Below are 12,841 nucleotides of genomic sequence, written 5' to 3'. Positions count from 1 at the left end.
TGGATTAATTAATAAATTTTTAGTGTCCCATTTTTAGCTCTTTTGTTGTCTTTTTAATCTATTTATTTAATTTCATCTAGCGATTACACTATATATAAATTAACATGATAAATTACAAATTAATATTATACCACTTTATGTGTACTGTAAGATGCTTACAATAGTATAATTTCATTTTCCCATTCCCATTTTTCCTACTATTGCCTTCTTATATTTTACCATTACATATAATGTAAATTCCACTATACATTACTACTTCTGCTTAAACACTTTAGTGACTTTTAAAGAAATTAAGGAAAGAATAGTGTTTCGTATTTATCTTTTCTGGAGTTTACTGCTCATTATTTATCCAGGTTTGCATTTAATATCATTTCCCTTCAACCTAGAGAGTTTCCTTTAGCATTTCTTGAAGTTCAGAATTGCAGGTGAAAAATGCTTTCAGATTTTGTCTGAAAATATTTATTTTACCTCCATTTTTTAGTGATATTTTTGATAGATATAGAATTATAAGTTAATCATTTTTGTGTTTTTCTCAGTGTTTTAAAGAGGCCCATTGTGTTCTGGCTTCCAGTATGTTGGATGAGAAGCCAACTGTCATTTTTTATTTCATTCTCTTGAATGTAATGTTTCTTTTTCTTGGTCTACTTTTAAGATTTTCTTTTTATCTTTGGTTTTCAGCAGTTTGACAATAATGTATTTAGGTATTGTGTTCCTTGTGTTTATTTACATTCTATTGCTAAGTATTTTTAATATCTGTGGTCCAAAGTCTTTTTTTAAATTTTGGAAAAATTTTGGCCATTATTTCTTCAATTTCTTTTTCTGCCTCATCTCTGTTTCTTTTTCTGAGAGTCTAACTATGTCGTTCCATATCTATGGGGGATTGGTTCTAGAATCCCCAGATGACACCCAAATCTGCAGATGCTCAAGTCTCTTTCATGAAATGGCATAGTATTTGCATATGGCCTAGTCACATCCTCCTCTATTCTTTAAACTATCACTAGATTATGTATAATACCTAACATAGGCTGGACGTGATGGCTCACACCTGTAATTCCAGCAAAAGGGAGGTCTAGGCAAGAGGATTGCTTGAGCCCAGGAGTTTAAGACCAGTCCTGGCAATATAGCAAGACCCCATCTGTACAAAATATTTAAAAATTAGCTGGATGCAGTGGTGCGTACGTGTAGTCCCAGCTATTTGGGAGGCTGGGGTGGGGGATTGCTTAAGCCCAAGAGTCTGAGGCTGCAGTGAACTATGATCACGCACTGCACTGCAGACTGGGCAACAGTATGAGACCCTGTCTCCAAAAGAAAAAAAAGGAAAAAGGAAACAAAAAAACCTAATACAATATAAATGCTATGTAAATAGTTGTTGTATTGTATTTTTAAGTTTTTATTATTTTTTACTATTATACTGTTATTTATTTATTTTAATGTTTTTGATTCATGGTTGGTTGAATCTGTGGATTTGGAAACTGCAGATACTGAGGACCAACTGTATATATTCGACCATTTGATATTTCCTCTCAGGTCTTGGATGTTCTGGGGGCTTTTGTTTTGTTTTGTTTGAGACAGGATCTCACTCTGTTGCCCAGGCTAAAGTGAAGTGGCACAATCTGAGCTCACTGCAATCTCTGCCTCCCAGGCTCAAGCAATCCTCCAGCCTCAGCCTCCCGAGTAGTTGAGATTACTGGCATGTTTCACCATACCCAGCTAATTTTTTGTATTTTTTTGTAGAGATGAGGTTTTGCCATGTTGGCCAGACTGGTGTTTTGTTCTTTAATTTTTTTCTTCTCCTACTTCAATTTGGACAATTTCCATTGATCTGTCCTCAGCTTTGCTAATTTTTTCTTCCACTGAGCCACTCTTCTGTTAAGACCAACAAATGAGCTATATGTTTCAGATATTATACTTTTTAGTTGTAGTCTTTCCACTTAGTTCTTATTTAAAGTGTACATTTCTCAGCTGAAATTCCCCTTCTCTTTACCCATTCTATTCATCTTTTCATTTAAATTCTTTAACATACTTATAATAGCTGTTTGCTATTATAATAGCTAGATTAATTCTGAAGTTGATTCTGTTGACCGTTTTATTCTCTTTTGAATTGACCATTCCATCTCTTGATTATGAATAACATTGTCCTGTTTCTTTGCATGTCATGTAATCTTTTCAATATAAATTTTTATTTTTTAATTACAAATTGATAAATTTTAGTTGTTTATATTTATAGGGGTACAGATTGATGTTTTAATTTGCAAATACAATACAGAATAATTAAATCAAACTAATGAACATATTCATCATCTCAAATACTTATTTTTTGTGGTGAAGTTTACTCTCAGCAATTTTGAAATGTACAGTATATTATTTTCTGTATTTACCACACTGAGCAATAGATTTTTTAAGAAAAACAACTTATTCCTACCATTGAATTGAGGCTTTGTATCCTTTGACCATCATCTCCCCATGTCTTGCCCCCCTGCTCCATATAATCTCATATTGTGGATGATGTGTTGTGGAGAGTCCAGATTATGTTATTTTTCTCTGAAGAGCTTTGCATTGCATTCTAACAAGCCCTCAAATTACCTCTGAATCTTTTAGATTCTGTGGAAGTTAAATTTGGGGCTTTAGGGTGGGTCTGTTACAATTTTGGCCTTAGTTCTAGGGAATAGCTTAGCCCTGGGTCATGGTCCTTCCTCTTACAGTAGGGCTCAGCTAACTATGGCCTGTGGGCAAAATGTGGCCTGGTGCCTGTTCTTATAGTTTTGAGCTAAGAACATGCCTTACATTTTTAAATGGTTACTTTTTAAAAGGTGAAGTGAGTACTAAGTAGTGTTCTCAGTTTTGCTTCTAAAATATTTACCATCTGGCTCTTTAAGAAAAAGTTTGCTATCTCTTTCTAATTTGGCAGGACTTGAACTCCTTGTTCTTTCTTCTTGGCATCAGGTAGCCCTGCTCAGATACCGAACCTCCTAACTGATACTCTCTGCTGGGCTCTTTGAGCTGTCCATTCTACCATTTAGGAGTTAGCCAAGGATTTAGGGGGATTTGATACAGAATTGGGGCTCCTTCGTGGGATCTTGCCTCTCTGGTATTCTCAGATTCTGTCCCCTCAGCCCAGTAAGACTCTTGGCTTTTCTTGAAATCTCTTCCACCATGCACTGCTACAAACTGGGTAGTAGGTAGGTGGTGCAGAACTCACCTGGTTTGCTTCCCTTCTTTGAAGTATTATATCTTCACTTTATGCCTACTTTGGGTTCCTTTCCCAACAGTTGTTTTCCTTTTTTGCCTAGAGTTTATGATTTTTATTAGGAAGATTAGTCTAAGAAAATTTCTTTGTCATTACTGGGACTAGACTGCACTGATGTTTGAGGCTTAAAAGAGTTAATTCTCAACTATCAAACAAAGAAAAACTTGGCTATATAGAAAGTTCATTACTTAAAACCCAAAGAACAAAAAAATGAAAAGAAAGTTCATTATTCAAAGCTTTCAAGTTGTTGATACTTTTTTGTACCTTAAACAAATTAGCTACAAGGCTATTTTACCCTCTGTTCTCATACACAATGTTAACAGTGTTGTCTTTGGGTTATGCCGTACACTCTTCTGTTTGTTGATAAAATAATACTTTTGATTAGAGGTTGACATTACCACAAATTACTTTCTTTCCAAGAGAAAAATTAGCAAATCACCTTTCCAAGGTGATTGATGAAGTACCAAGTGTTAAATTTAACTCCCAGGTAATTTTCTATATAAAGTAAATTAGGCTGAGAGAAAAGAAAGAGACTCAAGGCCAGACAGAGGTTAAAGAGTGAGAGGATAGGGGCGTAGGGAATGGGGAGGTAGAGATAGGCAATGGAGAAAGAGATTTTTTTCTTCATAATCCTTTAGCAAGAACTTTGGGATTGTGACTTAACCCTTACTATGCTTTGATTTTCTGAGCTTGTCTGCCAGCTTTTAGAACAGACAACATTCACTTTAGTTCGGGTTAAAAGATCATTTAGGTTGATAATTACTACCTTATCCCAACAGAGTCTGTCTGGGTTTTCAAATTATCTTTTATGGTGGTACACTGTGTGATTGCCTTTGTTTTGTGCCTTGTTTAGATTGCTTTTAAATATTTCAAAAGTGTTTGTTCTACCTAATCTGTTCCAGTTAAATACTTTTTTAAACAGCACTAGTGAGGTGTAATTAAAGTGCTTTTTAGATTGTGGCATAGCGACTTCCTCCCTGGATGTCATTATCAGACTATTTAACAGAGCACTGTGGTTTTATTAAATGTTTTATGATACCTAGATGGATTTTCCCCCGTAGCTGGCCAGGTCAGAAATAAAGATGAAGTTAAATGATCTAATCACAGAAAGGAAGAAAACATTTTTTAATCACATCTAATTTTTGTTTGAATAGTTAACTTAGCATTTTTTTTGTTTGTTTCTGTGTAGTTCTTACAGCTCCATTCTCAGATATTTCTACTCAGTTCAGATGAAAGTACAGTTCGTCTCTTGAAGAATGGTTCTCTCCAGGCTGAGTCTGATTTCCAAAGGAATGACCGGCAAATTTTCAAGATGCTTCCTCCAGAATCCCCAGGTTTAAACAATGGCATCTCCTGTCCCCACTGGTTTGATATAAATGATTCTAAAGTCCAGCCAATCAGGGAAAAGGATATTGAACAGCAATTTCAGGGTAAAGAAAGTGCCTACATGTTGTTTTATCGGAAATCCCAGTTGCAGAGACCCCCTGAAGGTATGGAAAGAAAAATGTTCCTATTTGTTTCAGTTAATGGCTTTAGAAGATAAACATGGAATGCTGTTTGAGTTTTTATTCTTTTAAAAAAAGGTTTACTCTTGGAACATTTTTAAATATTTTAAGGCTAACAAGAACTATATTATACCAAATGAAATCTAACAATTTGTCATTTTATAAAGATTATATACTTCTCTTTAATTTTCTACCCTGTAATAATGTAAGATCATCATTACATTTTCAAAACTGGATTTCCTTGGATAGCATAAAACCTTCTTCTTGTGTTGGCAAACTTGAGTGCGATTGCCATGTGCTCAGACTTGGCTCTGTCATTCAGCCATATGTTGCCTTTGAATTTTAAGTGGCCCTGGTCTTATTTTTATATCTTCTCCTGATTCTTTTATATCTTCTCCTTTATTTTCTGCTTATTTATATCTTTTATTTCTATTATTTATCCTTTATTTCTATCTTTTCATATCTTCTCCTTTATTTTCCTGTTTCTCAATAAGACTTTTTGTTTATTTATTCATTTATTTATTTTTAGAGATGCAGCCTCAGTCTCTCTTCCAGGCTGGAGTGCAGTGGCATGTTTGTTCACTGCAGCCTCTAATTCCTGGGCTTAAGTGATTCTCTTCCCTTAGTAGCTAGGCCTACAAGTAGCTAGGCCTACAAGTACATGCTGCCACACCTGGCTAATTTTTTCATTTTTTTAGAGACAGGGTCTCGCTGTATTGCCCAGGTTGGTCTTGAACTCCTGGCCTCAGATGATGCTCACACCTCAGCCTCCCAAAGTGCTGGTGTCATCGGTAGAGGGTCATGACTGCAAGTTGTCCAGGTTCTTGGCATTTCGAACAAAGAATTAGACAAAACGCCCTGCAAAGCAAAGAATGAAGCAACAAAAGACCAAAAGCAGAGATATATTGAAAACAAAAGTACACTCCACAGTGTGGGAGCAGCCTGAGCAGCAGCTCAAGGGCCCAGATACAGAATATTCTCCGGTCCAAATATTCCCTAGAAGTTTCCCATTGGCCACTTCATGCTCACCTCATGTAAATGAATTGGTAGCCCGCAATCAGTCTGATTGGTTGCAGAAAGCAGCCAACCAGAGGCTGAAGTGAAGTTACAAAGGTCACGCTCATGTGCAAACATCTGATTGGTTGCAGAAAGCAACCAATCATTGGCTAGGGTGAAGTTACAAAGTTATGCTTACGTGCAAAGGAAGACATAGCCGGCAATCAGTCTGATTGGCTGCAGACAACACCCATTCAGAGGCTGGAGTGAAGTTGCAAAGATGCAAACGAAGACCCTACTGGCAATCAGTCTGATTTGTTGCTCAGTCTTATTTGTTGCCGACGGCAACCATTCAGAGGCTGAAGTGGTTACAGAGTTGCAAACGAAGGCTCCACCCACAGTCTGATTTGTTGGGGTCAGCCAGTTTCCTATGTTTGCGCAGAAAAGGTAAAAGGAAGTAGCCTCTGGTCCTTCTGTTACTTAGGCATGGAAAGTTAGGGTGTTCCTTTCAATTTAGTTCTAGGAAGTCGGCGTGAAACAGCCTTAGGTTCCCTGTCTCCAGACACTGTTCTCCTGCCTCACTGGGATTACGGGCATGAGGCCTAGTAAGATTTTTTTATCACTTTTCGAAGTCCGCTCAAAAGTTAAAAACTCTAATGAGAAAAGCTTTATAGATTGAGACATATCTATTATTAGAGATGAGAATATTGTTCTTAGAGAATGAGAATAGCCATCATTTTTATAAAGAATAAGAATAAAGCAGTTACTAATTTGCATGTGAATCAAAGGAAATTAACTTTCCAGATCTAAAACAGTTACATAACTATGCTGTTAATGAAAAAGGCTTTGTATTTTTCTGGGAGGAAAAAAAGATATGGAAATGGTTCTGGTAAAAATATTGTGTATCAGAATTCTCAGTTATAGAAATATATATGATCAGAAAAAGAATATCTTCAAATGGAGTATTAGTCTTTTTCACAGAGTTGAATTTTAGTGTGTACATAATTGGAATATGTACTCAACGACAGTTTTCTTATTAGCTTAGGAATTGAACAAACATCCAACCAAAATCTAGATGTACTTTTTTGGGAATGAAGGGATAGAATTTATAAGATGATTCCAAAATTCACCTGGAGAAATAAAGTAATAAAAACTGAAGAAGAGATGACTGAGGGAGAATTTGCTGTATCAGTAAAAACATATTTATAAAGTTATAGCAATGAAGACAGTGTAGTGGTAATGCAAAAAGGTAGACAGATCATTGAAAAAGAGCAGTAAACCCAGGAGTTAATCTAAGCATATTTGTATTTTAATCCATGGTAAGGTAGCTCTTCAGATATTTTGGGGAAGGAAGGGAGTGAATTACTTAATAAATACAACTGGGAAGTTGGTTATTTGCTAGGGAAATAACTAAGCCATTTTTGTTTGTTATACAAATCACTTAAATGAAATTATAGTTCCTTTAATATTTATGTAAAAAAGGAATCATAAAATGTGTAAAATATAAATATTTGATCTTAAGGTAAAGAAAACCTTTCTGAGCATAAAAGCAAAGATAGAAAAAAACTAAGGAAAAGTGATATAACCCTTAAAACAGAATTAAAAGGCAAATGACAAGCTAATGGAAAACAGTAAAATATATGACAAATTAATTTCCCCTATCTGTAGAGTGCGTGAAATATATTTCATTGTGCTCAGTAGTAAATTGGGGAAATGATATAAATAAGCAATTTACAAAAGAAAGATTCCTGTGTTTCAAAAAATTTTCAATTTAACCAGTAATCAAAAAAAAAGAAGAAGAAGAATGGCAATGAGATGAACATTAGTGAGATGTCCCACCAAGTCAGATACTATTTCTGTGACTCTGGAGTTTCAACAGTTGACATTTCCTCCAGAGCTGGTAGGTATGGAATACGATCAGTTTGAGTATGTGTATTTAAAAGCCTTGAAACTGTCATGCCCTTTAAACCAGTAATTCTACTTTCACAAGTTTGTCTTGAAGTAATCAAAGCTGTATATGAATGTTGATGCTCAAAGATGTTTATTGTTCCTACTATTTTAAAATAGTGATTAATTGGAAATCACTTTAATGTCTAACAGAAAAAGATTGGTTAGATTAATTTTGCTCCTTATAGAATGGACTACTATGCAATCATTTATTTAAGACTTCGGAAAATACAGTGTATGAAATGAAAACAGATTTGTTGAATATGATCCCAGTTTTTAAAATTGTGTGTTTGTGTGTGTGCCTGTGTGTGTGTGTGTGTGTGTGTGTGTGTGTGTTTCTTGGGAGTGAAATTATGAACAGTATCTATTTCTTTTACACTTAAAAAAATTCCAGAATTTTTACAGTAGTCGTTTATTGTATTTGTAATCAAGATGAAAATCTGAGGCCAGGCGCGGTGGCTCATGCCTTTAATCTCAGCACTTTGGGAGGCTGAGGCGGGCAGAGCACTTGAGGCCAGGAGTTCAAAACCAGCCTGGGCAACATGGCAAAACCCTGTCTCTGCTAAAAATACAAAAATTAGCCAGGTGTGGTGGCACGAGCCTGTAATCCCAGCTACTCAGAGGCTGAGGCATGAGAATTGCTTGAACCTGGGAGGCAGAGTGAGCTGAGACTGTGCCACTGCACTCCAGCCTGGGTGACAAAGTGAGACTCCATCTCAAAAAAAAAAAAGAAAAAAAAAAAAGATGAAAATCTGGGTGTTCTTTTTAAAAAGTATACTTAAAAGAGTTGAAAAAATGGAATTCTTCCAGCTTGTCTTAAAGAACTATTTACTTTTCATTTGTTCTAACTTTTTCATTTTTCAGATGGGAAAACTGAGATCCTGAGAAAATTCGTATTCACACAGCTAATTAGTAGCAGCTTTCCTAGCTCCCAGGACAGTCCTTTCTAGTCTTCATGCTACCTCTTCCAGCAACCAGCTTTCATTTAGCCAACACAAGTTAATGAAAAATTTTGTTCACAGCTCGAGCTAATCCAAGATATGGGGTTCCATGTCATTTACTGAATGAAATGGATGCAGCTAATATTGAACTGCAAACCAAAAGGTAATTTTAAATTGCTTTTAGAGTTTGACTAGTATTCCGGAGAATAAAGATCTAATTTAGGCCTTAAGCATTCAATAATGAAAATTAAAAAGAAAAAAAAATAGTCAACTTGTTAATGCAAGTGTCTGTTTGGCTGCTGAATTTTTATAGTGAGGGTAACTTCAACTCTGAAATTATCCCTTATGTGTGAGAGTGAATTAAATGGTGACATATAAAACAGCCATTGCTAAGTAGGGATCAAAGCCTAAGAAGAGTAGAGAAATCAGTGAGCACATAGTTGGGCTAAATGAATTGTATCCTGGCCTGGCCAGATTATTTCCTTGGGTCCAAAGAGAGCTTGCCATGAAAATCACCCCTCATAGGTAAGTAGCTGTAGCGAACTGGCATGTAGTGAGAGAGGATCAGAGGTGGGCAGATTTTCAAAAGGAGGGAAATATGGATGCTATAACCTGTTGAATGCAATGCTGATCTTGGGGGAAAGCCTATAATGGATTCTTACTTAAAGAGATGGTTGTGAGAACTTCATGATCTCAGCATTCTCTTTTGGGGCCTCACCTTTGACTCTGAACTGCTTCTTTATTTGTGCTCTGTTAGGGTCAATAGGGTATTGGGTTAGGAAAATGGATGTTCCCGTGATCTCCTTGTGGACCCAAATGCCTGATTATATGACAGGGTGTATTTGACATTTTTATCATTGGCTTGGAGCTGGGGGAAAAAGGTACAGTGAATGACACAAGAGCAAAGAAACAACAAAAATCAAGATACCAAAAAGATTAAAACTTAACAGATTGAAATATCTTAAGTCTAAAAAATAACCTGCGTAAGTGGTCTGGACTAGCAGTTGTTATTTAAAAAAAATAAAAATAAAAAAATAAAAGGCAGAGCCTGAGGGGTTGTCGTCAGCCCGCACTAAGGTCTTTCTTGTGGTTGTGCTCTCTGACCATGTTCATTGAAGTGTCCTGAAGTACGTGAGTTGCGTGATAAGCCTCGTTCCAGCTCCACATTGGTCAGACCCTACCTGTGTTTCACGCTGGCTTCAAATCAGCCGAGTGGATTCAGAGAAGAGCAGCCAACACCAGGCTGCTGCCAAGGACTTTTAGCCTGGATAACGTGGTCTCGGGAGGTTCATGCTACTGGCTTCAAATATTTCATGGGGCCGGTCGCAGTGGCTCACGCCTGTAATCCCAGCACTTTAGGAGGCTGAGGCAAGTGGATCACCTGAGATCAGGAGTTCAAGACCAGCCTGGTCAACGTGGTGAAACCCCATCTCTACCAAAAATACAAAAATTAGCCAGGCATGGTGGCATACACATGTAATCCCAGCTACTCAGGAGGCTAAGGCAGGAGAATCACTTGAACCTAGGAGGTGGAGGTTGCAGTGAGCCAAGATCGCAGCACTGCACTCCAGCCTCAGCGACAGAGTGAGACTCTGTCTCAAAAAAAAAAAAAAAAAAAAAAATTCATGGGAGAATGTGCAAAATCTAGTGGAAATAAGGATGATAGATGACATAGAAATAAATCTGCCACTTAACACAATGATGTAAGCAGGTCTCTAGCATTTTGTTCATAACTATAATATAATCTCAGAATTAGAAGATTTCAAGTGTCAGCCTTTGTTCAGAGAAACGGAGTTAACATTGCAGCCTACGTTAAAACAGTTTTCTCTTGGAATTCATGGTGACAGAACTGAATTTTTGCTATTGACTGAAAAACTAAAGTGACTAATTGTGGCACATAGAAGAAAAATTGTTACTTAGGTGGGATGGAGAACTTAATTGTATTGTAAGCCAGATATCTTTGGTTTGAGATAAAACACAGTGTCTGTTATAAAAACACAGTATTTATGTATTTTTGTGCCTCTTTAAAGGGCAGAATGTGATTCTGCAAACAATACTTTTGAATTGCATCTTCACCTGGGCCCTCAGTATCATTTCTTCAATGGGGCTCTGCACCCAGTAGTCTCTCAAACAGAAAGCATGTGGGATTTGACCTTTGATAAAAGAAAAACTTTAGGAGATCTCCGGCAGTCAATATTTCAGGTAATATAGCCTTACTTCCTCTTAATTTAGACATCAAGGACCATCTCCAGCTAGACTCTCCATTTCATTCTGTTTAGGATACAACTTTATTTTTCAAAGCTGCTTAGGAAGATCTGACATCTGCCACTTCATAGAGGGATGACCCAAATCTCTCTCCTAAGTCTTTTAGAGAGGCTTTTCTCCACAGCTCCTACCAGCAGCTTTTCAGGTGGACAGTCAGGCCTGGTACATTTTATTTGAGGGGAAGAAAGAGCACAAAGTTGTCTCTTTTTTAGAAAATAAATGAAAACAAATTGCCTTTCAAAGAGAGTGAAAACATAAAGATGAGCATGTTGTGTAAAACTGAGAACTACTGAACAAATAAAAGCAACAAACTTTATACCCTGTAGTATAGAACAGTATTTATTAATAATATTCTTAAGTGAAGGAAAGTATCTACTAGTCTAGAGTAAAAACAGTGCTGTAGTCTCCAAGTCATTTTTCTAGGTATGTTTTAATGATGATAGCAACAGCAGTGTTCTTTATTTTACTTACACCGCTTTCATGTAAATCATGTGATTCAGTTCTTTAATCTCATGAAGACACATTAGCCCCATTTTGAAGACGAGGCAGTGTGATTTAAAGAGACTCAATGTCTTGCCTGTGGTCCTAAATCTAGTTGATGGAGCTGGGACTCTGTCCCTGGTCTCCCTACTCTTCATCTAGTGTTTTTTCCTCCTAATCACCGTCCTGCTCCACACTACTTTCTGATCAAGGAAAAGGGAGATAGAAAATGTTAGCTTTTAGTGTTTTTTCCCAGAAATTAGTTAAATGAATTTTCTGAAAAATCCTATTACCAAAACTATTAGCTTTCTTTCAATTTTCTTCTGCTAAGAAAAGCAAAGCAATTTCCCTTTTAACCTTAGTTGATTTGAAGTTATTTAAATACTAGATCAGTGTCAGGATTTCTAAGGTTGTCTAATATTTCTGAACTTTTTCATTAGAAATTTATTTCTGAGCCAATTCTGGCACTGTTGATACAGGCAGATGTGGGAATCTGAACCTAGTCTAGGGAGATATTTTAAATGGAAAGGATCTTATTCACTTCGTAAGTGTGAAGTATACTCCAGTCTGTGTTTTTTGGTGTTTTAAGTGTATATGCCTACTAACTATTCTCTTAGAAGGAAGCCACTGACAAGAGGCTAGGAAACTTAATTCACAGCAAACTAATCGCTTGTAAATAAGAAATTTCTTTTTAAGAAAATACCTTATGGCATTGTAGAGAATGACTAGATAGGAATGACTTTTATGGTGATATTATTTTGGTGACCTTGCCACAGTGCTCAGACTCTTAGATCTAGAAACTTAAAGAACAAAGCCGTGGTAATCTATTAAGTAAACTAGTAATGCACCTTTATAAATTTGCAATGGGAGACATTCCTTTCAAGCAACTAGAAGATGAGTGTGTGCTAGAGTCAGGGCTGCATTTCCCTCAACATTGCTAATTCCGCAAATTAGTCTTGCTCTTTTGGGTAAAAATTCCTAGGCTGACATGCTCATCAACTTGCTTTCTGAGAAAAGTGCTTTTCATATATATTAAGCAGAATTGTTTAGATGGTTGTTGTGCCCTTTGTGTAGGCCAGAATTCTTCACTCAGGAATGGAGGAGATTAGCCGTCTTTGGCTTTGACTAATTTAACAATTGATGCCTTCTTTTCAAGTTTTCGGTATTGGGTGGGGGTGAGAGTATTCATTTGCTTGCTCTCTGTGTCATCTTCATATGTGAGTTGGCACAGTAACCTGGAAAGGTGATATGTATATGTCACTTTTCAACATTCTCTTTTCCTTCATTAATATTCTTCAGCTGTTAGAGTTTTGGGAAGGAGACATGGTTCTTAGTGTTGCAAAGCTTGTACCAGCAGGACTTCACATTTACCAGACACTTGGCGGTAAGATAAATATGAAAACATAGCAACTCACTCTGTATATCTACATTTTTTGTCCGGCTCACCTGTGATTTTCTAC

At 36.6% G+C, this 12,841-nt stretch overlaps 1 protein-coding gene across 10 annotated transcripts in view; it reads left to right on the top strand.

The window, feature by feature from the left end:
* The window catches only part of USP40 (ubiquitin specific peptidase 40), a 91,393-nt gene that overhangs the window by 27,053 nt on the left and 51,499 nt on the right, over window positions 1–12,841 (top strand). For all 10 annotated transcript variants that reach the window (XM_063648121.1, XM_054479018.2, XM_054479017.2 and 7 more), the window contains 4 exons: window positions 4,437–4,737; window positions 8,718–8,799; window positions 10,667–10,838; window positions 12,681–12,765. In XM_063648121.1, coding sequence (XP_063504191.1) covers window positions 4,437–4,737; window positions 8,718–8,799; window positions 10,667–10,838; window positions 12,681–12,765 — 640 coding nt within the window. The remainder of the gene's footprint in view (window positions 1–4,436; window positions 4,738–8,717; window positions 8,800–10,666; window positions 10,839–12,680; window positions 12,766–12,841) is intronic.

The sequence above is a fragment of the Pongo pygmaeus genome, chromosome 11, assembly GCF_028885625.2.
Source record: "Pongo pygmaeus isolate AG05252 chromosome 11, NHGRI_mPonPyg2-v2.0_pri, whole genome shotgun sequence".
NCBI classification, from domain to species: Eukaryota; Metazoa; Chordata; class Mammalia; order Primates; family Hominidae; genus Pongo; species Pongo pygmaeus.
This window is presented reverse-complemented; position numbering and strand designations above follow the sequence as displayed.